Source organism: Cibotium barometz, chromosome 31 (genome assembly GCF_041138505.1).
Source record: "Cibotium barometz isolate CiBa-2024 chromosome 31, ASM4113850v1, whole genome shotgun sequence".
Lineage (NCBI taxonomy): Eukaryota > Viridiplantae > Streptophyta > Polypodiopsida > Cyatheales > Cibotiaceae > Cibotium > Cibotium barometz.
The window spans coordinates 43,232,528-43,259,843 of NC_141076.1; the positions used below are offsets into that span (position 1 = coordinate 43,232,528).

General features: G+C 45.7%; 1 protein-coding gene across 2 annotated transcripts in view; it reads right to left on the minus strand.

Moving 5' to 3' along the window:
- Positions 1-3,500: 3,500 nt before the first annotated feature.
- The window catches only part of LOC147620894 (uncharacterized), a 54,215-nt gene continuing 30,399 nt past the window's right edge, over positions 3,501-27,316 (minus strand). The window contains exons 4-9 of one of the 2 annotated variants that reach the window (XM_086825161.1): positions 6,238-7,167; positions 5,667-6,019; positions 5,364-5,575; positions 4,632-4,888; positions 4,326-4,504; positions 3,501-4,085 (exon numbers count right to left, since the gene is read on the minus strand). In XM_086825161.1, coding sequence (XP_086681287.1) covers positions 3,984-4,085; positions 4,326-4,504; positions 4,632-4,888; positions 5,364-5,575; positions 5,667-6,019; positions 6,238-7,167 — 2,033 coding nt within the window. In that variant the 3' untranslated portion in view covers positions 3,501-3,983. Of the gene's footprint in view, positions 4,086-4,325; positions 4,505-4,631; positions 4,889-5,363; positions 5,576-5,666; positions 6,020-6,237; positions 7,171-27,316 lie in introns of both variants that reach the window. The other variant, XM_086825160.1, reaches the window with a different exon arrangement.

Here is a 27,316-nt window from a genome sequence, read left to right on the forward strand (position 1 = left end):
ACCACGCTCTGATACCAGTGTTACATATCCGTAACGCCGCTAGGCGTTACCACAAGAGGGGACGGCCTCTGGCTCACCACCCAGCCATAGAGGAAGAATGAGGATTGCCCCTCATCCCCCAGGCTATATAGTGTGTGGCCTGTCGTCCGCACTAGCCTGGCCGCCCATGACTCCGCACGGGCGTCCTCTCCCACTGAACCCCGGACATGGCCATCCGGTCTGCCGTCGGTCACAGGCGTTACAAGTGTTACATATCCGTAACGCCGCTACGGGCGTTACCACAAGAGGGGACGGCCTCTGGCTCACCACCTAGCCATAGAGGAAGAATGAGGATTGCCCCTCATCCCCCAGGCTATATAGTGTGTGGCCTGCCGTCCACACTAGCCTGGCCGCCCATGACTCCGCACGGGCGTCCTCTCCCACTGAACCCCGGACATGGCCATCCAGTCTGACGTCGGTCACAGGCGTTACAGCCTACGTGACACTAATTCTACTATACCAAACCCAAACATATGCAAGGTAAGTGCAAAAAGAGGAAAAAGTAGATGAGAAGAATGGCACATTGAAGACCACACAAAGAAGGAGTCAAGCAACAATGCTAAAGTAGAATTAGAGCTCTTTGTAGCAATTGAAGAAATTTATACAAAGACAAATTGTTCTTCAATCCCCAATGGTTCATGAATCATACATATAGTGGAGCATCCCAACATATGACCAGTTGGAGGGACCGGTATACATCCCTATAGTTAGTATGTGATTTGGAGCATCCCAACATATGACTAGTTAGAAGGACTAGTACACATCTCTATAGTTAGTAGTTGATGTCATCAATAGTGGAGCATCCTAGCACGGCCAATTAGAAGGACTAGTATACATCTCTAAAGCTAGTAGGAGATTCCATATTGTAGTAGCAATCAAGAATGATGCCAAGTACCAATAAGAGGCACATGTATCATCTCTTTTGTTTCAAGAAAATGGCAACAGTAAGAAGCTTTTGGATGTTGACTATGTCCCTGATCTCAAGACGAATCTGCTTTCTCCTGTGGACATTACAAATCATAGTTTGAGGGCTTACTTTGATTGGGTTGATGCACTCATCTTGGATGTCGGGTGCCAATGTCGTTTGGAAGACAAACCAAGTAAAATAATCTTTATGAATGATCAACCTTTACAATGTGGGTGTGCTAGTAGTGTGTGAAATGAGAGATTCAAGCACCTGAGCTACATGGTCTTGAGAACTTTGGGATTGTGGAGCATTTACCAATAGTTTTAAAGATGTTAGGCATGTAAAGCTTTAAAGATGTTAGATTGGGATCAAAAGGCATTGGACCATCACTCATACATCGAAACAAAATATGGAATAGTGGCTCAAAAGCACCACAATGGGCTATAAAATATCTCGAAGTATGGTCAAAGGGAAAGAAATTCCAAATACCTTTTGGACCAAGTCAATTAACACAATGGACTCAACAAAACTTACACTAAGACAGTTAAGGGAGTGACTCCCCATTGGGATGTGATTGTTATGTGTATTTTCTAGACTCATCATGGATAGAAGGTGAACGTTGAAGATAAAGATAACTTGCATGCTAAATTATGGAGGAAGATGTCAAATCTAAAGTGCGTGAAATGGTTTTTTCATAGAAGATCTCTCTCAACTCTTTTTCCAAACAAAACACTTTTCCATTGGTGAATGTGAAGGAGTGTATGAAGCTTGTAAGAAGTTTGATTTCCTTATGCAATATACGACTAGACATCAACTTTGCAATTAATGCATAAGCAAGTTCTCAAACAACCCTGAGAGAACTAAATATCCAAGGTACACTTAAGTACGACATCACATATACCTTGGAAAAAAACTGTAACCGGATATTGTGACATATATGTACATATATATTTGTCAATAAGATCCCAAAGTATACACACGTGTGTGTGTGTGTGTGTGTGTGTGTGTGTTTTCAAGTTAGCAAGGTAGGTACCTGATCATAGTTCTAGACAACTTCATTTTGATCAAAACACGAGGAGAAAATCTTGCTGATGAAGGAGTTCCTAAGTTGAAAGTTTATTTTGTGTGTGTGTGTGTGTGTGTGTGTGTTTTTTTATTCTTATTTTTTGGGGGGGGAGAGGGGGGGAGACACATGCACACATTAATAGGGTTGTATTAATATTAAGATTATAAATATACTTAAATGTATAAATATGTTGTATGAGTTTATCAAGGTCACCCTAACGACTATACTAATTCATATTTCGCAATTTTGTGCATCACCACAAAATTGTCAACGTAATGACTATAATTCTACAACTTCATATTTCCCAATCTTGTGCATCACCACATATAGTTATGATAATTTATGCCAAAAAAATGGCATGGAAGGAAATGAGAGAGAGAGAGAGAGAGAGAGAGAGAGAGATTACTTCTCGAGTGTTGTAGTGTATGCTCAGCTTGCGACGACCGACGCCAGCGCTGAAGTAGTAGGTCTATTGGCACCACAACTAGTGAGCTGTGTGGCATACAACTTCAGACCTAGCAGGCCTGACCCCATCATCTCTGGAATGGGGGATCACTCTTTAGTCTAGCTCTGTAAAATTGGAGTTTTGTAGTTGACGTCAGCATAACCTCTTCATGAATTGTGTGGAGGAAATGTTTCACATGTGACACTGTAGGTAGAGGATAAAGACCTCTTGTTTTCTGCTTTGATACCAGGTGGCAGCAAAGGAGGTTCTTAAAGACATGTACGTGCTAGTGATGGATGAGGCTCGTCCTTAAAGGAGCAAGAACAGACAAAGTCTTATGTAAATACTTTGAATGAAGAAATGTTGAGGTCACACTTGCCATGTGAACGTCTGGCTGCATGATTATAAACTTGCACTCACAGTTTGTGAGGATAACAATTTGCCAGCATGATTTGAGTCTAACCATTGTACCCATAGTCCTATAATAGAGCTTGAGTTTCACATCATGTCACCTAGATTGAGCTATAAAACACATTAATCCACCATATCGGCCCTTTAGTTCACATACCCTAGCCCTTTGAGAGCAGAGCAGTGTAATACCAAAGAACCCACCACACACCGAACCTTGTTATTACGTAACAATTAATCTTCAAATGAAACCATAAAGGATTGTGGGCCTTTGCATCAGTTAATCTCCAAATGAAGCTGTAGAGGACTTAATCCAATGGTATCACAGATACATTCACATGAAAGGCTAAAGCGATGACAATCCCTGCATAATGGATACATAGAGGCATCACATGCATCATAGGCACGAGTGGGGCACTTAAAATTGGTGCTTGACATCATAGGTAGAAGCTATACCTCTTTAACTTCATTGTCATGGTAAGGAGTCCCAAACATGAGCGCAAGATATGTGGGAGGCACACCAATTGCTTCCTTATCAAAGAACTCTCTCATTGCAAGAGCTACCACATCAACTTTCTAGGGTGATCCTTGAGAGCATTAGACATGGCCAAAATTTGAAACACCATACACCAACAAATGCAATGATGGATAGTATTAAAAGTTCTGAAAAACTTAAAGAGCAAACTGTCAAATAACTTGATTGAATGTCGTGGATCCAGATAAGCTGAATTTACAAGTAATTCACACCCTTCGATTCAAACAGCTGAGGCCCATAATTGAGTGGCCAATAGACCCTCAAAATCTACTGCTTGATAAATGGGACAGCAACATGGACTTTTATCTTGCTACTCTCTAACAAAACATCCAAGCACTAAGTAACTTTCCAATCAAAGAAGAGACATGGTTTGATTAGCTATACACGGACGTAACAAGCATGTTCTACCTTTTTGGCTGTTTTCAAAATTGCCAAAACAAAGGCTCTCTGCATCTTATCTGGATTTGGTGTTACGTGCTTTGGCATCAAAGCATAAATAGCCACATGAGGCATCACAGAGGGGCCTCCAACTAATGCACACATGCAGTTCGACCTTAGCAATTAAACAATCACAGAGAAATTATTACCGTTGCACCACCTCTTCCTGGCGTACCTGGCCCTGAATGCTACCAGAACCACTCTTCCGATGGCGGAATAGCTTTGCAATGCTCTTGCGTTCACAATCCTGGATAAAAGCAGAATTGTGACTTCAGAAAACTTGAAACATGCTTTGAAACACATACAGTCCATGTTTATGTTTCCAAAGGAGAGATCCTCCCACACACACACACACATGCAAGCGCACACATGTGAATGAAGCTCTACGTATTTAGCACATGCATAAGCGTCCATGCATTCAGCACATGTATGAAAGGTCTGGTCCATTGAGTACATGACAAAGATACCAAGACTCATAATTACTCACCTTAAACATGTTCAGATAGAAGTGCTTGTCAGGATTCGTCCTCACGAGCTTCATGTAGGTATACGCAAAGCTGAGCTGGTCCCGGGATGTGAAACGATCTACTTCATTGAACCATAAACACGAGAAAAGGTTGGACATAGGGGTATGCGCCCGGATTATAAAAGAGCCTTCCGGTACATCTGCAAGGTTTTTAAAACACAAAGTGGGTATAGATGGAGTGGAACCGCATTTCTAAATGTATACATGAACACATGCCTATGTGTGCACATGCTTGAGTGTGCGTGTCAAGGTGTTAAAAGAACCCACTGCTCGGAAGTCGCCTTTTGGGGTCAGATGCATTGAACCTCGTCAAACCATCTGCCTGGTACACTGCAAACTGCTCATCGATTGCTGTGTGGTTGTACTTATTTAGTTTCTTGTTTTGCTGCACTTCTTCCCACACACAATGGCGGTCATAATGGTTTGAAATGGCATATTCATGTCCACCCCGCCACAAAAAGTACTCTAAAATCAGTACAGGATCGTTTTGCAGGCGCAGCTTACTGTCAAGCCATATGGAGTACCTGTCACAGATGTCCATGACCATGATTAAAATTGATTCATATGTTCACCATATATCAAGATCCATGAGTATTCACATTGTAAATGTAAATGCATTTGTGCATCCCAATTAGAGGCCAACTCCAACACTTCAAGGCAACTCCACACAGACCCCTCGAGATGTTCTCCCAAGAAGTATGGGACATTATAAACTGATCGACCCCAAAATCTTTCTAATCATAAAAGGCCTCACTTTGCATACTTGGCCCTTTGAAGCCCCTCTCAACCACTCACCATAGACTCAAAGCAATTATGCATTGATCTTGACCACTGCATGACCAGCCATGATTGTCCACCAAATCCCCCTGCCTAGTGGACAATGAAGCTGGTCGAATGTGAATGTCCCCGACAACTGCTTGACAAATTAGCTGTAGGCTGCTTTAGAGAAAAGAGGGAGAAAGGGGAAACAGCCGATGAGTCAAAACTCTAATTTCTCACCTAGCAGCTGGAAACAGCCGATGAGTCAAAAATTTAGGTATCTTTCCAACACGCCGGGCATCTGCATAAGGCATATTTCTCACCACCACAACCTTCCATGGGCCCAGATAACCTCTCTCATCCAGTTGCTGCCCCTCCTGCTTCATTACATCCAGAGTTTGTTGATCCACAAACATGACAAAACACACCTCCTCCTTGAAAGAACCAGTCAACTGCACATGCCAAAATACTCAATGTCAATATAAGGACCTTATTGTCTGTAGCTACATCAAGTCATCAACAGTGAGTCTACAGCTACCTTACCTTGCGATTTCTTGGTGCGCGTATGTCATCCGAGCTGCCAAAGATGCAAGAAGACACAGCAATCTTGCAGGTACTCAGATACTGAATATCCTCTTCTGCTAGATCAAATCCTGGTGTTCTGGAGCTGCCAGCTGCATGGACAAAGCCGCAATGGAGAGCTTGATCTGTTGCTATGAAGGATCGATTTCTCTGCAGAAGCGTCTGATGACCAGCAAACCTGGGTTCCCAACCAGCAACTCCTTGAGAATCTTCCATCTCCAGATACTTCAAAGTAAAGTTTTCAAATCTAGGATCTAGTTCGGGTTCATGAAGGCCATGGGTTGTCTCCAGAAAATTTATCTCACATGGATAACCTGATCAACACAAGCATAGTTTGACTGTCATTCTATTGCCTCTTGGGTCACAAGTACAATAATCCTCCAAACACACAAAGAAGACCGTTCTTAGCCTACCCCGGCATGCACAAAAGAGCTTCAAAACATTAGGAAATACTGACTCCATTAGGAATAAATGCATGCAATCTGCACATGACAAACGTATACAGTTCAACTCTAACGTTCACTTTCCCCACCTGCATGTAGATGATGCCGAGTCTTTCGGCTCAGCCGTCGCCCAACTACATCTCGATTCCTCGTACTGATGTCATCCTGTGTATGCATTCCATTCAAGACCTTGGTGGTGGCCTTTATTTCCACAAAATCATCAGCCCCTCTAGCAGCCATACTGTTATCGGGTAGCTTTTCTCGATGTGAAAAGGCTTGACTATCTTCAAATCTCATGTGAATGTCCTCCTCTTCCAAATCATGTGCAGATTCACCATCTTCAATGCCTGCATCACCATACTCATGATCCCCATCATCCTCCAAAAGAGTATTTTCGTTTCTGCTTGCTTCTGTCAAATTAGGCTGATTTGCATTTGCATTAAAAGTTCTGCCTTCAGCATTGACTTGACTATACATGTTCTTGCCACCATCACGGTGTCTTTGCTCAGCTCTACTGTCGAACCCTGATGCATGTTTTTTCCTTGATGAGTCAAGCTCCTCTTCTAAGGCAGCTTCTAACTGCTCTTCGTATATCCGAAGCTCTTTGCGACCTCTCTCATTGTATAAACCTCCACTTCCGCTGGTGAACATCTTCAAAGCAGCACCTTGCCTCAGATCAGGCTCAAAATCCCTATTCATATCATGCATATCACGTCTCTTAGCAGCATCTTTATTCACAACAACCTTCCCATCTCTCCTGGAATCTGTGTATTTGCCCTGTTCAGTTCCAAGAAATTCTATTCGATTATGCTGCCTGGTATCATCTCGTGCATTTGCAGTGCCCAAACCCGCATCATCATAATCTAGGTATCTGTCCCGTTTCCTATCATCCTTATCCCAATATCGTGAATCCCTGTCTACAAGCTCTTCTTTTTGCACAAATGCCTTGCCAAACTGAAGAGCCCTCTTCTTCTTACTATTAAGGTAATAGTTGCCATGGCCAACATTGTCTTCCCAGTCTGCTAGAATCACCAATATCAAACTCAAAGGTGAGGCTTATATTGACACTCCACAAACAAGACCAAAAAATAAGACAAAAAATGAACTCATGATAATCCTTCTGTTTGAACAGACTTGCCCTTCGAAGGTCACAATGTGCAGCCCTAGCCAGCCAATCAAGACTTAACAGTAGGATAATACCCTCTAGCGTTGTTGGCACCTGTTTTGCACTTCTGAGTGTATTTATCCTAGTGTTACAACCTTGGCATGGACTGGCTAAGAGAAAGGCTTGATATTCTACGGACCAAGGTGTAACATGAGCTTGCAGTTGGGCTTGCAGCAGTTGGCTAGTGGAGAATCAATTGGTAATACCATAAAAGCAGGGGCCTGGGGCCCATATAACTGAGTGGGTGTGCACACAACTATATTGAGCCAGCAGTGTGTGGGTCTGGATCCATTCTGATCCATGAGGCCCGTATAGAACTGCTGAACCCCTAGTGGCTGCCTGGCAAAGTGTGGGATGTCACTGGCAATCATATGCAAGCAAGGTGATCTATGACTTAGGCCTTGCACTCAGTGTATCCAACCGTCTCTCTTGGCAGACAAGAGGCCGAGCCATGATGTACCTAGACAGAGGACCCTGACAGATTTCTTCGACACCGACACCAGCACCAGCATCCCATCCCACACACCTCCTGATACCTCCTCCATTGGGCCATCAGGGCACCAACCACGCTCCCAGGGAGTCACCACTCATAGAGCAGTTATCTTATGTTGTGCTCGTCGGCCACACCCACCAGGATCTCGACCACGGCATCCTCACCATCGCCAAATCAGAGCCATTATTGCTCGGCATCGGAGGCGCCTACCTCGCTTCTACGACCTCTCCATTCTAGACAGCCCCATGGCGGAGATACTTGATCTAAGGAGAGGGCAACACTTCAACTGATCAGCATACATGAATCTACCTGATATACATTTTTAGTATTTTCCAGTATTTTCTACTCAGTATCATCTCGGAGTCTTACAGTTCTGTTCTTATAACTGTAGGACAATCAGTTTATTGTACTTTTTAGTCTCATTTAGTTGTTCTCTTTGATGAGACACCAACTTCAGATGTACTCTCAGTTTTGGTCTCATAGGCCACTATGGCCTAGACGTTAATATATCATTTCATCTCTCTATCCTATGCTCAAGGGTGCTCCAGAGCAGTCCGGCGTATGTTGGGTTCATGAGCCTGTCAACTCCTTTCTTTGTGTTCTCTGTGTGTTTGTGAGCGTGCAGTGGTCCCAGTTCCCTGGACAAGGGTGTTTCACCTAGACCCTAAGCCATAAAGTATACCAATACCTGCACAGAAAGATGAAAAAATTGAGGTTTCTTCTTTGAATGGTTTCTGTAAGCAGACTTCTTACTATCAAGCACATCTCTGAACCCCAAATGAATTCAAGGATACCTTCCTACATAAGATGTTTAAGGTTGCATGAGGTATCCAAGGCTTGATACAAAGTACAACCAATTAAGGTGGCAAGCAACTACAACAGCTGATAAAGTAACCACATGCGTAATACCCTTGAACAACCCCTAGGTGGGAAAACAAAGGCTCGTTTTGCACTTGCATTGAAGCCCTTTCAATCTGCAAAATCTATCTTAGCCACCAGCTTTTGTATTACAATGCGACTCATTTAAAATCTAGGTTCAATGAGCCCTCATTTTTTTCTTTCTGCTCATCGAGTAGTTGCAGCAGCCGCAATTCAAATTATTGCTCTCATCAATCCAGCAATCCTAGCTGGTTTTGGGTCCTATGCCACCCTCATGTTTGCAACTGCCACCAGCTGGGCCTACTAGGCCAGTCAAACTAGGCCACTTGTATTTCTCAATGCACCTACAGTCAAACTAGGCAACCGATCTTCCCGCATGAAAGGTTGGATTCTAACTCTCTTGTAAGTTTGTAGCCCATGGGTTGCATCTCTTATCACTTCTACACACACTCCTGAGTGTAACGTGGACATGCTTCTACCCATTGGCCAGCTCAGAGGTCGAGTATGTGGCCAGATTCATGTGTTTGTAAGGGCTATTGTGCCAGTTCATTGTAATATCGTCTACCCCAATGAGCAGCCAAGTGTGAACACACTTAGTTGGACATTAGGATTCTTGGCCTTACTCATATTCATTCATTGATCAATCAATCAATCATTGAGTCGTTGAGAGCTCAAGAGCAGTGCTACCATTGAGTATCTCTATTCAGCATTGTATATACTTCATGTCAGTAATACATTGTAGATTAGGTCATCTCTCTCTCCTATGTATTGAGCATGAAGAAGAAGCAGTTTGTTGTGCATGGGTTTAAGTCTCTCATTAGGTGCTAATCACAACCATAAACACGCTTCCACAACAACCATGTTACATAAGAGTTAAAGCTCCAGATAACATTTTGGACGCTTTAAGTGTGTCCATATTTAAAAACTCTGATTCTTAACATGAATTTTCTACCCATCCTTGGAACAACATTTTTCTAACTGCACATGCCAGTCAAATTAGGCTATCACATGAAAGGTTGGATGGATTCTAGCTCTCTTATTAGATTTGGACCATGAGCTGCATCTCTTATCACTTCTAGAAAATAAAAGCTCCAGAGAACCTTATGGACACCTTAAAGTGTCCATAATTAAAAAATCAAATTCTTAACATGAACCTTATGGACACCTTAAAGTGTCCATAATTAAAAAATCAAATTCTTAACATGAACTTATGCATCTCTTACTATAGCTGTTAGTCACCTTTTGTAACATATACTAGTCTACTTGCCAAAAGCCCATAAACAAACTTGACTGTTCACCATTGTCATCAACAAACTCAAGCTCTCGTGTGCATAGTTTCCTGATCATAAAATACTTTGATCCAAAAGCATCCTATGAAATGACCATCTCTATTACTCACATTATCCCTTGCCAATCAATAGAATCTCAACATCTAATGTATCAACCACAATGCCAAGTTCAATGCTTTTGCGAAAAGTCAGTTGGTAAAATCTATTCTAATTTTGTCAAGTTGTCAACTGCAACATAGATAACATCACGCTAGTCTAGACGGCCATTCTGATAGAGACATCCTTATAATCCTTTGTTTCGAAATCAAACTCTTGTAAAAGTTATATTCATCAAGTTTGCTAAGGTTAGACTGACCATGAAATACTTCGATCAAAAGCATACTATGAAATGACCATCTCTATCACTCACAGTCCCTAGGCAATCCATAAAATCTAGACACCTAATGTATGAAACATTGTGCCTAGTAGACTCTTCACTAATTTTGTCGACTTGACAATTACAACATCACGCTAAATCTGAGCGGTCTTACAATATCTTATTTCAAAATCGAACTCTCGTAAAAGTTCTATTCATCATGACACATGCAGCCTGCACTGGAATGCTATGTGACAAACTCGCTCTACATTAGTGCAACAATTGTATAGAAGGATTACCCTTTTTAGGAACATTTTTGTCGCATGCCATGACCCCATTGTGAGCCCCAATCCACTGGGACATGTCACCCACGAGCTACGTAGGTCACTCGCCAAGCCTTAGAGCCGGCAGTGTCAGTCCTCTTACCCACTTGGAGAATTCATCATATAATACATGTAGAGGTGAGCTTTAGCACTAGGTATTGCATTAGTTAGTATCATTAGGGGCATATGCGTATGGGCCAGCCCATAAGGCACTGCCTTGCATATGGGGCTAGACACCCTATGCCACCCGTCAAGAGCATGTCGGCCAGCATAGCTACCAAAGTCATCAAGTCAACCATCATATAAACATCATGGAAAGCATATACATCCAGTCAGCAGCCTACAGGGGCCTTCAAACAGCCAGTCATTCAGCCTCACGCAGTTGGCCAGCAGATGGGACATACATGGAAGAAAGCACAGCATTTAATTCTAATTATGGCAATTTTTTCCCTTGTGCATCTGGCCGACAGCTCCTGAAGCAAACCGGCCAGCAGCACACAATCATATATAAGGAAGTGCTCTGTCCATGGCATAAATCATCAATCATAATTCAGTCCTCAAGCATTCAAGAGCAGATATGTGTGCCTATAGCCTCCAGCCTCTTATGCATACATCCAGCATTCAGTACTTTATTGTGCTACAGTCTGCAACCCTCGGCAGTTCCGGGCTTGCATAGTGGTCATTGAAGAGTTATTCGCATATGGTTATGGTTCAGCCTGCATTTGGTCTTCCTCATCCTTGCGTTGGGGGTCCTCAATCATCATTCATTGTCATTGTGCAAAGTTCTCCAAAGAAATACAAACAAGTACTCCTGCTTGCACGGGGAAGCCTTTAGTGGGTAATTGGGACCCAATCTGGTATCGACCATCTATCTTCTCTCTCTACTCTTCTCTCTCAAAGTAAAGTGGATTGCATAAATTCACAGGTTTAAAGAAGGCTTTGTTGTGCCTTACGACGGTCAACCTATTTCATGCTACATTGGTATCCAAGCTGCAGGTTGTGACCCAACTTAGCTACCCAAAAGTGAGAGCATTCCGTGGATGGTAAAACTGCGGTCGCGAAAAACCACCCAAGTTCCCACAATGTCAAGAGAGACTTCTTCAGAAAGCTACAAAGAAGATATAGCAGAGATCAACAAAGAAGACACCATCACCACAAAAACACTCCCACAATTCAATGAAGATTTCGTCAAAGCAATCTTGGAACAAAACAAATTGCTCAAGCAACAAATTGAGACTAAAGAAAAAAAAGCTAAAGAGGAGTGTCACGATTGTGACTAACTCTCTTAATCTCTCCTTAATTACTCCTTAATCCCTTATTAACTAAAAGGACACCTGTGAAGGGTCACACCCTTACACATGGGTCACTATCAAAGGACATGTCTATTCATTAAAAGGCACACCCCTAAGTCCAAAGGACATAACCGTTGACTCAAGAGCCACACCCCTTCCTAGGGATGTGTCTCTTCACTTGTACCCTTTCAACCTCTATTTAAAAAAGGCCCCTGTCTCAATGCAAACAACTCAATCTTTCTATCAGTATTTGTCTTATGTTTGTTAATTAAGTCTTAATCATGTTAATAAAGCTATAAAAGCTTTACAGTGGTATCAGAGCAAACTTTTTTCCGCCCTGTGTTATGCCCAAACCCTAACCCTAACCCTAAAATCAGTCCTAACCCTAACCCTAAAATCAGCCCGCCCAAACCCTAAAATTGGCTGTAGCAAGTGTTGAATGGAAGAGCAGGAGAGAATGCCCCATTTAATTTTACCCGATTTTGCCAATTTTGCTTGATTAAGCATTTTTCCCCAATTTTCTTACCCAAAAAAAAAATGGTGGGAAGCACAGACTCACACCAGGGTTCCATCTAAGTGCTTGTAGGCTGCCTGTACTCTACCGGAGGTCCTGATCGCACTCCTTTCGGGCTGAATACCTCTCCAAGCAAGGGGCGGCACCCTTCGTTTTCTAAAGCCACGACTCTTCACGTTTTTTTTTTCTTTTTTTATGTGATGTTTCACATAATACAGTAGGCCTTTTTACACCCACGTGGCCTCACCCAACCACCTGAGCAGCCGGCAGCCAGCACCCAACGGCAACCCGACGAGCAAAAGGCAACCCGGCAACCTGACTTGCGCAAAGCAACCCGGCAACGACCAACGCAAGGGGGGGGGGGGACCCAACGGCCAGCCAACCAGCGCATTTAAAAAAAAACCATAAACTTACCTTACGGGTTCCTACGAAATGGCGCCTGCCTTGGTCTTCTGCGCGCCAACTTGCTACCGCCTCCCTTCCTCGAAAGCAGCCTTCTTCATTGCTAGGCTCCTGTGGTCTATGTTGGTGTTTGGACCAGCCACGTGTAGTTGGTGTTCTCCATGGCTTGACGGCTACTACCTTGGTGCTTCTTCTCCAGCAATACTATTTATTATGGCAACCTCCTTCACGTGTGATTTTTCCCATTTTCTTGAGTATACACATTTCACATAAAGTGGAGTATTAACATATCAGCAACCCACCATTTCATTCTTTTGCGGGCTCTCCACTCCTCCGGGACCAATACCCCTTTTTACGGGATCAAAGCACCTCTCCGATCACGTGGACACACACTACCCTCCTCTCTGACGGCTTATGGCAAAGGAAACCTATGACTACAGTTATTTATAGGATACACCCTCTCAGTCCATAGTGCCCTCTCCTACCCGTGTTTCTCCACCAGTCCTAGCCCCTATTCCAGTGAGTGTGCCCCCCTTTTTCCAGCCTACTCATTACCGCATTCAGATAGCCACACCGACTTCTCACCTCCGAGAATTCGACGTGTGGGTGATCCGTGTTCGTACTTCTGCACAGGATTTGGATCATTATTGTTTTATACTCAGGCATCATCCTTATCTGGGCGCTATCCTCCCCGAGTGTAGCATCATTTTTCATGAATATTGCACTTATTCTGAGGGCATTCATCCATCTTCATTCACGGTGCGCCCCTCTACACCGGAGTATACACCCTTGACACCAGTAGCTGCCCCTACCCCTGTACCTTCTTCTCCAGTAGCAGACTCTCGTGCGAGCCCAATCCCAGAGGATCGCCCTTACTATACTGGATGGTCTATAGCTGCTTCACCAATACGTAGCCTCTCCTCTCGAGATTTACAGATGCCGCACCCTCCAGCCGATGGTTCTTACTAGAGCCCAGCGGCGTCATCAACAGCAAAAACTCCCAGAGCCTCATCACCTTGAAGCCTCTACATCAACATCTCCTCTCATGGCAGAACCTGTTGACATACCAGCCCCTCCGGAATGGCAGTCAACTTTGCAGCAACTCCAACAGCAGTTCCAACAGCAACTCCAGGAGTCTATGGCATCCTTGGCCTCTCAAATCCAGCAGCTCCACACGGATCGCCACTCCTACACAAGTTCCGTACCAATAGCAGATGTTTCAGCAACAGTACCAGCAGACGAAGACGTCATTCCTTCCGAGGTAGAAGGCGATGACCTTAAAACTCTTTATCGTCTTTTACAAGCCAGTAAAACAAAGAAATTGGAAATTAAACCCCCTGACGCTTATGGTAGTCAGCGCAATAAGCGCATCTTAGACCAATGGCTATACTAACTGCAATTATACTTTGAATCCATGACCCTTTCTGACTCCAAAAAGGTGATTTTTGCGGTATCCCTCCTCAAAGACACTGCTTTATTATGGCGACAGCACGCTGGAAAAACGGTTACAACGTGGGAAAAATTCGAGCGGGTCCTCCGTAAGCAGTTCATACCTGCCAATGCGGATTTCCAAGCCCGTACTCCCTTACGCCATTTGGACCAAACTGGTTCCTTGGCCTCTTATATCTGAAGGAGCTCTGAAGAGCTCAGCTGTAGAGAGTTAGGGTTTCATGTGGGAGACACACACAGAGAAGAAGGGAGAGAGAGAGCGAGAGACATGTGGGGATAAGTCAACTCACAAAGTATGAGTGTGTGACTCCCCTATCACACATGTATATTTGCTCTAGTACACAGTGTGCACTTAGTACATTAAAAGTACTAAGTGTACTATGTACTATAAAACTTATGGGCTTGTACACACTACAAGGATGGGCATAATGCCTTTACCCCAACAACCTCCCAAGTGCCCTTAAATGAAGGAAAAGAAAAAATCAGCATGTACATGATAATATACAAGGCCATATCAAGGCAGAAACTAGCCTCATCCAATGCCCATCAAGTGTCTGCAATGAGCAAACCGCTCTGGAGGCAAACTCTTTGTCAACAGATCAACCGGGTTGTCATCCGTATGAATCTTGACAAGCTGAATCAACTTGTTCTCTATCACCTCTCTGATGAAGTGATACTTCACATCCACATGCTTCGTCTTTGCATGAAAGACAGGGTTCTTTGCAACCTGGATGGCACTCTAGCTGTCACAATGCAACAATGGAATATCCCCCGTATAACCCAAATCAACCACTAACCGAGATAGCCATAATGCCTCCTTGCAAGCCTCTGTGGCTGCAATATACTCGGCCTCTATAGTAGATAAGGCAGTGCACTTCTGCATCCTGGATATCCATGACACAGCACCTCCTGTGAATGTAAACACATAACCGGTAGTAGACTTCCGGTTATCTGGATGACCGGCATAACCCGAATCCGTGTAACCATGCACTAATACATCCTGTTTGCCAAAGCAGATGCACATATCCTGTGTGCCCTTCAGGTATCTCATGACACCTTTCACTGCTTCCCAATGCTTCTTGCCAGGGTTGGCCATGTATCTAGTAACCACTCCCACTGCAAATGCAATGTCCGGCCTGGTAGCAACCATGGCATACATGAGACTGCCACAAGCTTAAGCATACGGAATCTTGGCCATATCAGCCCTGTCACTATCCGACTGTGGGCTGTCCATAGCACTGAGTTTCACATATGGAGGCAAAGGAGTACTAGTCTTCTTCCCCCCATCCATATTGAACCTCTGCAAAACTTTGCCAATGTATTCCTTCTGAGACAAATACAACACATGCTGATTTCTGTCCCGAAGTATCCGCATACCCAAAATGTGATTTGCATCACCCAAATCCTTCATATCAAAGGTCTGATGCAGCCTCTTCTTCAAGGCATCCATCTCTTTACGAGATTTCCCGGCAATCAACATATCATCAACATACAAGATGAGGATCAATAGACTGCCATCCAAAGCTTTCTTGGTGTATAAGCAATGATCCATGTCACTCCTCCTGAAATCCTGGGATTTCATGAATGTATCAAATTTATGATACCATTCCCTTGGTGCCTGTTTGAGCCCATAAAGACTCTTTTTCAGCTTGCATACAAGCTTCTCCTTTCCATTCACTGCATAACCCTCTGGCTGTTGCATATATATCTCCTCAAGGAGATCACCGTGAAGAAAAGCAGTCTTCACATCCATCTGAATCAAATCCAGATCATCATGAGCAACCAAAGCTAATACAACTCTAAGTGTGGTCATTTTGACCACTGGAGAGAAGATCTCATCAAAGTCCACACCATATTCCTGCTTGAAGCCCTTAGCCACTAACCTGGCTTTGTATCTTGGCTTTGCATCAGGTGCAACTTTGAGCCCGTAAACCCACTTGCATGGCAAAACCTTCTTGCCTGTAGGCAAATGCACCAACTTCCATGTTCCATTTTTGTGCAGAGAATCCATCTCTGACTTCATAGCACGCTCCCAAAGAGCCTTGTCTGCCCTCTGTAAAGCCTCCTTATAACAAGAGGGCTCCCCACAGTCAGTGAGCATCAAGTAGTCAACCCCTGGAACAAACCTGTCAGGGAGTCTGGAGGGTCTTGTGGACCTCCGTACCCAATGACCATCATTTGCAGGTTGCTGTCCAGCCTGCATATCACCTATTGGTGGCTCCTGTTCCATGCCATAAGGTTGAAAGATCATGCCCGGTAACTCCTCTAACTGTGGGATATCCATAGGGATATCTTCTGCCATCTCTGGTTGTCCATTTGGACCATTTTCAGCACCATTTAAGGGCTGGTTTTGTTGCTGTAATGGCTGATTTACAGCCCTTGGTTGTTGTCCATGATGTCCATCATCATCAAAGATGACTCTGCCAGGCTCCTGTTGCCTTGCAAGCTCCTTATACATGCATGTTTCATCAAAAATGACATCATTGCTGCGTATAATCTTTCTATTCACTGGATCCCAAAGTCTATACCCCATTTCACCTCTATCACCATATCCTAGGAATATGCATTTGTGAGACTTAGGATCAAGTTTGGTGCGTATTTCCTTGCGTATGTGCACGTACGCAACACAACCAAACACTCCCAAGTGCTTGTAGGACGGAGGCTTCCCTGTCCCTGTCCATACTTCCTCTGGCACTTTCCCACCAAGCCTCGTGTTAGGTGACCTGTTTATAAGATGAACGGCTATCATAACAGCTTCAGCCCAAAAACCATTAGGTAACGCAGCATGTGACAACATAGAACGGACCACCTCCTGAATGGTCCTGTTCATCCTCTCTGCTGTCCCGTTTTGTGGAGGATCATAAGGAGCAGAGAGCTCCCTCTTGATGCCTTTGGCATCACAAAAGTCCTGAAACTGTTTGGACATATACTCTCCACCATTGTCGGAACGCAAAGCCTTCAGTGTTTTGCCAGTTTGATTCTCAACATGAGCAACAAACTTCTCAAACACTGAGAATGTGTCACTCTTCAAACGAAGAGGATAAACCCACACCTTGCGTGTGGCATCATCAATAAAAGACACAAAATATTTTGCCCCTCTCAAAGAAAGCTGAGGCATCTCACATACATCTGTATGCACAAGCTCTAACTGAGCATCTTTCTGTCCAAGAGCTTTCTTGTGGGGGCACTGGAGTTGCCTGCCATATATACAATGCTCACAAAACTGAAAACTTGAGAACTTTAGAGAAGGCAAGTAACCAAAACGAGACAATTGCTCCATTCCTTTGACACTCATGTGTCCCAACCGGCTATGCCACATAGAGATTTCCAGCAACTCGGTTGCATTTACATTAGCATGGTGACAAACATTAGCATGCATCAAGTAAAGATTGTCCACCTTAGAGCCTCTGGCAACAACCAGTGAGCCCTTACTAATCTTCCACTTTCCACTACCAAATGTGGTAACATAACTAGCATCATCAAGCTGTCCAGTAGAAAACAGGTTCTTCTTGATCTCAGGCACATGCCTGACATCATGGAGCATAAGCTATGAGCCATCTGAAAACACAAGCCTCACATCACCTCTGCCAAGAATCTGGCATGCATGGTTGTCACCCAAATAAACTACTCCTTCATTGCCACCAGTATACCTGACAAACAAGTCTCTGCAACCTGTGACATGAAAGGAGGCACCTGAATCAATGATCCATGAGTACATACCATGACCATCTCCTGCATGGAGTGAATGGGCATCAAGTGAAGACATGAATAGGACTTCATCCTCACTGTCACCTGCATGTGACACATTGACTTCTTCAATCTTGACTCCACTTTTGCCCTTTGGCTTTGCATCTTTGGCTTCATCTTTGTCTTTGTCTTTTCCTTTGCCCTTTTCCTTTTGATCATTCTTCCATTTGTAGCATTGCTTTTTGAAATGTCTCTTCTTGCCACAATAATGGCATTCCAAGTCCTTTTTGGAGCGAGACTTGCTCCTTCCCCGTTCTTGGCTTTTACCCCATCTCCCACGTGCATTCATTGCATTGGACTTTCCAACAGAGTTATTCTTCCTGTTCATCTCCTCTTGAAGGAGAGCACCCTCCACATCTGCATATGACAGCATAGCATTTGAATTGCTAGTGGCTGTCCTGAATGTGTCCCAACTCTCTGGCAAAGTGCATAAGAGAAAGGTGGCTTTGAACTCATCGTCCATTGCCAACTTTTGATTGATGACCTGGCTGACAACACCATTAAACTCATTTAGATGGGCTGTCATAGACGCCCCTTCCTTCATTTGAAGACCTATGAGTTTCTTCAACCAATACACTTTGCTTGAGGCACTTTGCTGGGCATACAAGTCCTGCAATCTTTGCCACATTCCCCAAGCTGTCTTCTCTTCACGTATGCTGAAAAGTAAAGAGTCTGACACAGACAACATGATGGTGGATCTTGCCAGCTCATCCATATCTTCCCATTCTTCAACAGTAAGAGAAGCGGGCATTACACCCCTTTCTTTGATGGGCTTGTGCTGCTTCTTCTAGAGCAACACATTATAGCACTGGGTTTGCCAAATGTCATAATTATGTGAGCCTTCAAGCTTTTTGATGTGAAGCAATGAAGAGCTCTCACCTGTGGTTGCCATAGCAATATGCAACCTTTGACACAGTCAATGCCTGACTCCCTGCAAGATGTGCAAACACTGCACTAAAGCACACAAAGTGCTCACAGTTGTTCTCCCAAAGTTTATCTCCCACTGCGGAAGCACGAATGCAACTCTCCTCCCACTGAATGTGATAAAATCACCAAAATCTGGTTGCTGCAGATTTATGACAGCACCTTAGATGTGCTCTGTTCCCCTTCCAAAATACTGTACAACAGTACGAAGTGCTCACCAATGATGTACCAAACCTGCACCGGCAAGTACAGCAGCTGAAAACGAGCCTTTTCCTCACTCAAATCAATGTACAGCCATGCCAAAACTTGTACAAAGTTGTACCAAATCTGTACCAACAAGTACAGTAGCAATAAATGCTCTCCTGGCTGTCCAAATGAGTGAAAATCAGACCTTGACAGTCCCCACCACTGCATACAACAGTCCCAGACAGAAATTGGGCAAAAGCCCCTTGACTGCAAGTGGATTTCCGAGGGTTCAAGGCATAAAAGTCTTCCCTGCTGCTTTGCTAAGCTCAACAAGCACAAAATCTTGAAAAGCCCCTTGATTCAAGATCAAGTTCTGATCATGAATGGTACATTAATGCACATGAAGGCATCCAGAGTCTTCACAATGCTTCCCCCTGGCCACATATACATCCAATACATAAAAGCCCCTTGATTTACTAGCACATTGAGTGTTTGACAGGCATCAACACATTGCCCAAAGCATCAAATGCCAGTGCTGCATGCAAATCAACCCAATTGGCACAAAAGCCCTTTGATTTGAACTCCAATTTCCTGCAATTTAGCCCCGAATGTGAGATTGCTCACATCATACAGCATGTATGAATGCCCAATGACACAATTACATCAAAAGCCCCAAATGTTGACAACCAATTTCCTGCCAATTGACCCGGAATGTGACCAATGTCACCCAATGTTGTCAATTGTGCTCAAATCTGAGCCATTAGGACCTGTACCTGCTCAATTGATGATAATGGACATGCAAATCCCAAAAAATTGAAGCAAATACCTCTGAAGCGATGATCAATCAGTGCTGCACACGACAACACCTGCTCCCAGGCCTTGGACACACACTACGATGACTGCACAATCTCAAAGCTCTTTGAGCCCAGACGGTAACAATCATGGCCGCTTCTCTGACATCGCGATTGGCCCCTTCCTTCGTCCAGCCTGCGCTCGAGAAGGGCTCTCTAGCTGCTGCTCTCAAACCCGCTTCTGTGGCTGCCTCCTTCGGCCTCAAGCCCTGCTCTGCAGCCAAGGTCTCCTGCTCTTATTCAGGATGATCTGAAGGACCTGGCCTCCAAATGCAGCGAGGCGGGCAAGCTTGCCGCCGTAAGCCTGATGACCTCGGCGCTGCCCTGGAAACAACCCCTGCCACCTGCGTTGCTTTTGCTTTAAGCTGCAAGTAGGCGTGAAAGCACCGGGGACGCCGACGACGATGACCTTCTTGCCGGCCGCGTTGGAGTGGATGGAGACCTGCTGTAGCTTGTCCTCTGCGTCGAAGTAGGCCAAGGCGCCGTCGAGCAGAGGATCACCCACTGCGTGGTACTTAATCTACAGAAACTACCCGTGAAGCTCTGAAAAGCTTCTTTAGAAAGGGAGGAAGAACTCGTTGGCTCTGATACCAGTTGAAGAAGCTCTGAAGAGCTCAGCTGTAGAGAGTTAGGGTTTCATGTGGGAGACACACACAGAGAAGAAGGGAGAGAGAGAGAGAGAGAGAGACATGTGGGGATAAGTCAACTCACAAAGTATGAGTGTGTGACTCCCCTATCACACATGTATATTTGCTCTAGTACACATAGTGCACTTAGTACATTAAAAGTACTAAGTGTACTATGTACTATAAAACTTATGGACTTGTACACACTACAAGGGTGGGCATAATGCCTTTACCCCAACAATATCTCCCAATTCACCAACTTGATATTGGAGATTGACTTTGTCCCCAGCAGACGAACTTCATGCCTTCGTTGAAGGGCTGAACCCCACACTGCGTGCCGATGTTCAGAAATATAACCCTATCGATCTTGCCGATGCCATACGATATGCCGAGCGCGTTGCAGACATTAATTCTCGAAATCCGGCCTCTTTCAGGCGAGCTAATGACTTTCAAAAAGCCAATGGATCTCGTATGAGCCGAGATAGTCGCAGAGAGTCATTTGGCTCTTCTACCTCCCGGCCTAATCCCCAATGGAATGATTCTAAACACCCTCGCCGATCAGAAGGATCGTCCTCTTTTAAGTTCCGACGTTCTCACTCCTTCCAACCACGCAGTTCGGATCGTGGACGGGACCAAAGACGTGACCAATCTTGCAATCCTCGTCCTTCTACTGTTCCTTCTGGACGGGATCAACAAAAGACGGGATTGTGCACAATTTGTAATGGACCTCATCGTTGGTTTGAGTGCCCCAAAAGACCAACCCATCGACACAATTCTAATGCTGAACCCCCCACTTCTGCGGAGAAACCCCTAGTTGCTGACAAAGGAAAGCGTGCAGTTAATCACCATGCTATTGCACATGCTTCAGTAATTACCACTACTGCTACAGCACAAACTGCCTCTTCACCGTTGTCTCAACGGTCTACTCAGGTTTTGGTTCTTCAAGGTTCTACTTCCAGTCACCCTATTTAGGTGCTCATTGACAATGGGTGCTCTCATAATTTTGTGGGAACCACCTTGACTCAGAGATTGAAGATTCGGACTTCTCCAAGTACTCTTGTTTATGAAGTAGAGCTTGCCGATGGTTCCACATCCTCGGGTAACACCATTGCCAAAGCACTATCGTGACAAATTGGATTTCCAAGTCATGAATTTGGCACATTATGATATGATCCTTGGTCAAGAATGGTTGTATCAATATGATCCCCTGATCAGTTTCTGGAACCATTCTATACAATTTGCTCAAAATGGTATGCTTGTGGCTCTCAAAGGAATCATAGACCAACCTTCTACACCAACCCTTTCAGCTCTTCAAGTGAAACGGTGGGTCCACAAGAGTGGTTGTTCCTCGGCACTTTTAATGATCTATTCAACCAACGACCCTCCCGAGGACATAGATACAAAGGTGATGTGTCTCAGGCAACCTTTCTTTGTTCCATACTTGGACCTTTTTCCTCAGGAGCTTCCTGCGGCTCTCCCACCTCGTCGACCAATCGACCATGCTATTGATATTCTTCATGGCAGTGCTCCACCTACTCGTGCTCCATATCAAGTTTCTTTTACGGAATCTCAGGAGATACAGCGACAACTTACTGAACTTTTGGAGAAAGGACATATTCGACCAAGTAAAAGCCCTTTTGGAGCTCCAGTGCTTTTGGTGAAAAAGAAGGATAAGTCTATGCATCTTTGCATCGACTATCGTGCCCTTAATAAGTTAACTATCAAGAATAAGTATCCTCTTCCACACATTGATGAATTGTTTGACTATCTTTGCATCGACTATCGTACCCTTAACTATCAAGAATAAGTATCCTCTTCCATGCATTGATGAATTGTTTGATCAATTGCTCCATGCAAAGGTCTTCTCCAAAATTGATCTTAAGTCTGGATATCATCAAATTCGCATTCGCGAAGGTGATGAATATAAGACAGCTTTTCGCACAAAATATGGTCATTACGAGTCCCTGGTCATGCCATTCGGGTTAACCAATGCCCCTGCAACATTTATGAGTCTGATGAATGATCTTTTTCGTCCTTTTTTGGACAAGTTCGTCATTATTTATCTTGACGACATCCTGGTGTTCAGTCGTAATATGGAAGACCACAAGGCACATCTTAAGATCGTTTTCCAGGTGCTTCGAGACAATGCTCTTTATATTAATCCAGGCAAAAGTGAATTCTTCAAGACATCCTTGGAATACCTTGGACATGTTGTTTCAGCATTTCCGTGGATCCAAAGAAAATACAAGTTATTGTCAATTGGCCAACTCCCACAAACATCCATGATGTTCGTTCTTTTTTGGGACTTGCCAACTTCTATCACACAAAGGTTCATCGATTTTCCCACATAGCTGCTCCTCTCACCGAACTTTTAAAGTCCGCTCCTGCATTCCAATGGACTGAAGCCGCAACACAAGCTTTTGCAAATTTAAAGACAGCTTTGACAACAACTCCTGTCATGGCTATTCCAGACTCTACTCTCCCCTTTGATGTTTACACGGATACTTCTGATATTGCCACTGGTGCCGTCTTAATGCAACAAGGACGTGCTATTGCGTTTGACAGTCATAAGCACTCTGCAATTCAAGGAAGATACCCGGTATATGACAAGGAATTTTTAGCTATTGTTTATGCCTATCGTGCATGGAAACATTATCTCCTTGGTGTGGATTCAGTGGTAAAAACAGATCATCATTCTTTGAAATATATCTTCACGCAACCAGTTATGAATGCTAGGCAAGCACGTTGGGTCGAATTCTTAGCCAATTTTCATATGATAATTGAAAAAGATGGTGATGCTGCTGAGGAGCTCCCATCGTAGATCCCTCTCCTGTGTCCAGCCGGCAGACGAGAAATCCGTTGAAGGAACAAGGCGAGGCTGGCCCCTAATGAATCTGATGGCCTGGCTGTCCTGCTCCATCTCATATCCAAAAGCAAGCCCTGACGAAGTCGACCAAGCAGCGGCACCCCACGTATACATGCCCTCTGGAGAGAGGGGGGCCAGAATGCGCAGCATCCGCAGCCAAATCTGCTGCGCCTGTGGACAGTCTCATAGGCAGTGTCTCTGTGTCTCCAAAGGGTGGCCGCATCGAACGCAGGCCGCCGGAAGACCACTGTAGACAAGCCAGGTGCCAACTGCAGAGCCCTTGTGGGCGACAAGCCACTGGAAAGTCGAGATCCTGCGTGCCTGTCGACTAGCCCAGAGCCTGGTCCAAAAATCCTCCAAGAACTCCTATGAGAGTCCCTGTAGCCGCCAATGCTCCGATGCAACTGGAGAGACCATCCTCCTCGCAGTCAAAAAATGTCTCCCCAACCGAACAGTGTATTGGAAAAAGGTGATCTCTGTGGCCTCGGGGGATGCATAAGGATCATGCCACTCGTACTCGCCAGGGTCCCACTGGAGCCGGGCCAAGGGGCGCACAGCATATGCCCATATGCGCCAATCAGAGTCCACATCTGCAGGGTCTGGATCAATATGCCACTTCCGGGAAGCGGCGGACACTACCCGTATCCTCTGAAAGATGCACTCTGCAACCAAAGGCGACTCCGCCTCCACTCTCTGAAGTTTGTCCTCATCCTGGATCTCATAGTAGAGGCATCTACCATCCTCAGTGCAAGCTCTGACAGCAATCAGGATCTCCAACTGTGTAAAAGCGCCCATCCACCGTGGGGCCGCTGGCTCGAGAGGCCTGAACCACTCCTCTATGAGTACCTCCTGAATGTCATCCCTCATAATCAGCCCCCCTCTGAAGTGACTCAGCCTCTCCACCTCGATCTCCTCTGGGAGACTGCAGAAGGCCTGCCAGTCTCCAAAACTACATGCTGGGCCTGCCGCCGCCAATGGTCCCCAGGCTAGACGAGGCCGAGAACCCAGCATATGACCCTGCTCTGTGCGTACCGCTGGGCTCCAGATGAGCGGCTGTCTGGCCCGCTCCTCATCACAAGTAGGAGGTCTCTAAGAAAGCCCCGGTCTCAGTAACTCCCAAGCTTGCAGGATGCTCAAGGCAAATCTGTCCTCCCATCCTCTACTGAGGCCTGTCCTCCTCATCTCTATGAAGATCCATCGTATCTCTGGTGCCCAAGTGCCCCCTGCTGAGGGAGCCCTCGCCTGCAGTCGCTGAAAAAGAAGCTCCTTCCAAGGCTCAGCGCCTGGAAGCAGCCCCCGAACAATAAGCTTCCCCAATAAGGCTCTACTCTAATCAACTGGATCTATAATGCCCAAGCCCCCTTGGGCCAGCGGAAGAGTAATAACTGCCCAAGCAACCTTGCTGGCTGACCATCCCGCCCAGACCAAAGAAAGTTCCTGATCAGCCTTTGTACCTGGCTGATGCAAGAGCTCGAGAAGATCCAGCAAGACGTGATGTACCACATGGTCGCTAAAAGCACCTGATTTGTCACCACCACCCTCCCAGCCAAGGATAGCCGAGTTGTGCTCCAATACAAAAGCTTCTTCCGAATGCTCAGAAGAAGCGGGGCGATCTGCTACTCAGGTGCCAAATCTAGTCCAATCTGGCATCCCAAATACCTTACTGCTATGCCAGGAGGAATCCATCTAAAACCCGGGTCTAGGCTCCATGCCGGAGTGGGAGCGCTACTGATCCAAAAGGCCACTGTCTTGCGCCAATTGATCAATGCTCCCGAAGCTGCACTAAAAACCTGTAGCGACTGCTCTGCCCTCTGAAGATTGGCCTCCTGACCATGCAAAAACAATCCCGTGTCATCAGCAAACTCAGCATCGAGCAGGTCCTCACCCCGGACTAGGAGCTGGAGTCCTCTCAAACCAACCTCCTCTGCCGTCAGATACATGCTCATAGCCTCAGCAAAGAAGAGAAAAAGAAACGGGGCGAGAGGACACCCCTGATGACGGACTGATCTGGTCAACTCAAAACTCGGCCCCCGTCCTCCTGCCACCATCAGCACCTGGCTACGAGCTGTGGAATATAGAGCCGCCACTCCTCGAATCCAAACTGGCTCAAAGCCCGGGCGAAGCATAGTGCCCTCTAAGAAACCCCAATCAACTCTATCGTATGCCTTCTCAAAATCGAGAAGCATCACGACCAGGTCCTCACCAAGAAATCTAGCTCGGGCCGTCGCCTCCCAGAAGGTGAAAATGTTGTCAAGGATACTGCGCTCCTTGACGAATCCTGTCTGGGTAGCATGAATCAACTCCCCAAGGAAGGGCTGGATCCTCAAACTCAAGGCCTTTGCTAAGACCTTGTAGACAGTATTGAGGATCGTAACAGGTCTCCAATGCCGAATATCATCTAATACTCCCTCCCCCTTGGGGATAAGAAAGATCAAACCCTCTGAAAAGCTCTGTGGCATCACCCCAGTGTCCAAAACATACTGAAATCCCCTGCGGAGGCCTGGCCCCAAAAGGTCCCTAAAAAAGGCAAGCGTCAATCCGTCCTCCCCAGGGCAACTATGGCACGGAAGGGCCCTCAAAGCCTCAGCAAGCTCAACCTCTGAAAGAGGCTCACCCAGAACTGTGCGCATACGATCTGTGACCCTCCTCTGCACATGGGCCCACACAGTCTGTCTGCAAGCATCCCGTGCCTCCGTGGCTGGCTCCGCTGAAAGCAGGTCTCTATAGAACTCAGTGGTGGCAATGGCTCTGATCTCCCCGCGCTCAGTGGCTACCGATCCGTCCTGCCTCCTGAGCTGGTGTGCTCCTGCTCGAGCATGGCGGGGTCCAGTAATCTCAAAGAACTCCCCAGTCACTCTATCACCAAGCTGCCTCCACTGAGAGGCCTGGCGATGATAGTAGAACTCATGTCTCTGCTCCTCTGCCTCTCTAACCTCCTGGCGTGCCTAGCTCAGCTGGGATGCCACCCACTCACATGTAGGCTGCTGCTCCTGAAGGCGCTGGAGCGAAGCAAGGCTACGTCTCAAACGACGCTCCCGCTCTCGTGTCTCTCCCAACCGTGTCAAGGCTACAGCGTGCAAAAAAGAGCTGAGCTCGATGAGTCCCTGGGCACACTGGCCTGCTGCATCCTGGTCGTCAGAGCTCTGGCTATCATGCCATATCCTCTCAATGTCCTCAGAAAGACTAGGATCTGTAAGTACCCTCTCTGGGATCCTCAACTGCAAGCTGGTCTCCTGTGTCCTCTCCTCAAGTGTCAAAATAACTGGCGCATGGTCTGAAAAAGAGGTGCCAACGAGAATGCCAACGGAGCCCCCACGCTCCCCGAACCTGTCGCCCACATAGAAGCGATCAATCCATGATAAATTAGTCCCTCCCTGCCGGCGATCCGACCGAGAAAAACTAAGATTGTCCTGAGAGCGGGAAAAAGCCTCATGCTGCCATGCATCAGTGATCCGCAGTGTCATGCAAAATCGCTCCCAAGCTGCAAGCTCCGTGCCGTGCACTGTAACATGATTGCCTCCCACCCTATCGGCCGGGTCCTCAAGCATGTTGAAGTCTCCCCCGACACACCAGTGTGCGGCCTCTGGCAATGCATCCGTAACAAGGGTCCAGAACTCTGCTCTGGCACTAGCATGGTTGGGCGCATAGACATTGAGCACGCCAAAGAGCTCATCATGCATCCTCAAAATGACATACTGTGCTCGGCCAGGCACAATGACCCCGCGATCCACAATGGCCTGCCGCCATACATCCACAATGACCATACATACTCCTCCGTGCCCACCCAAGGGGCCAAACCCTGCAAAC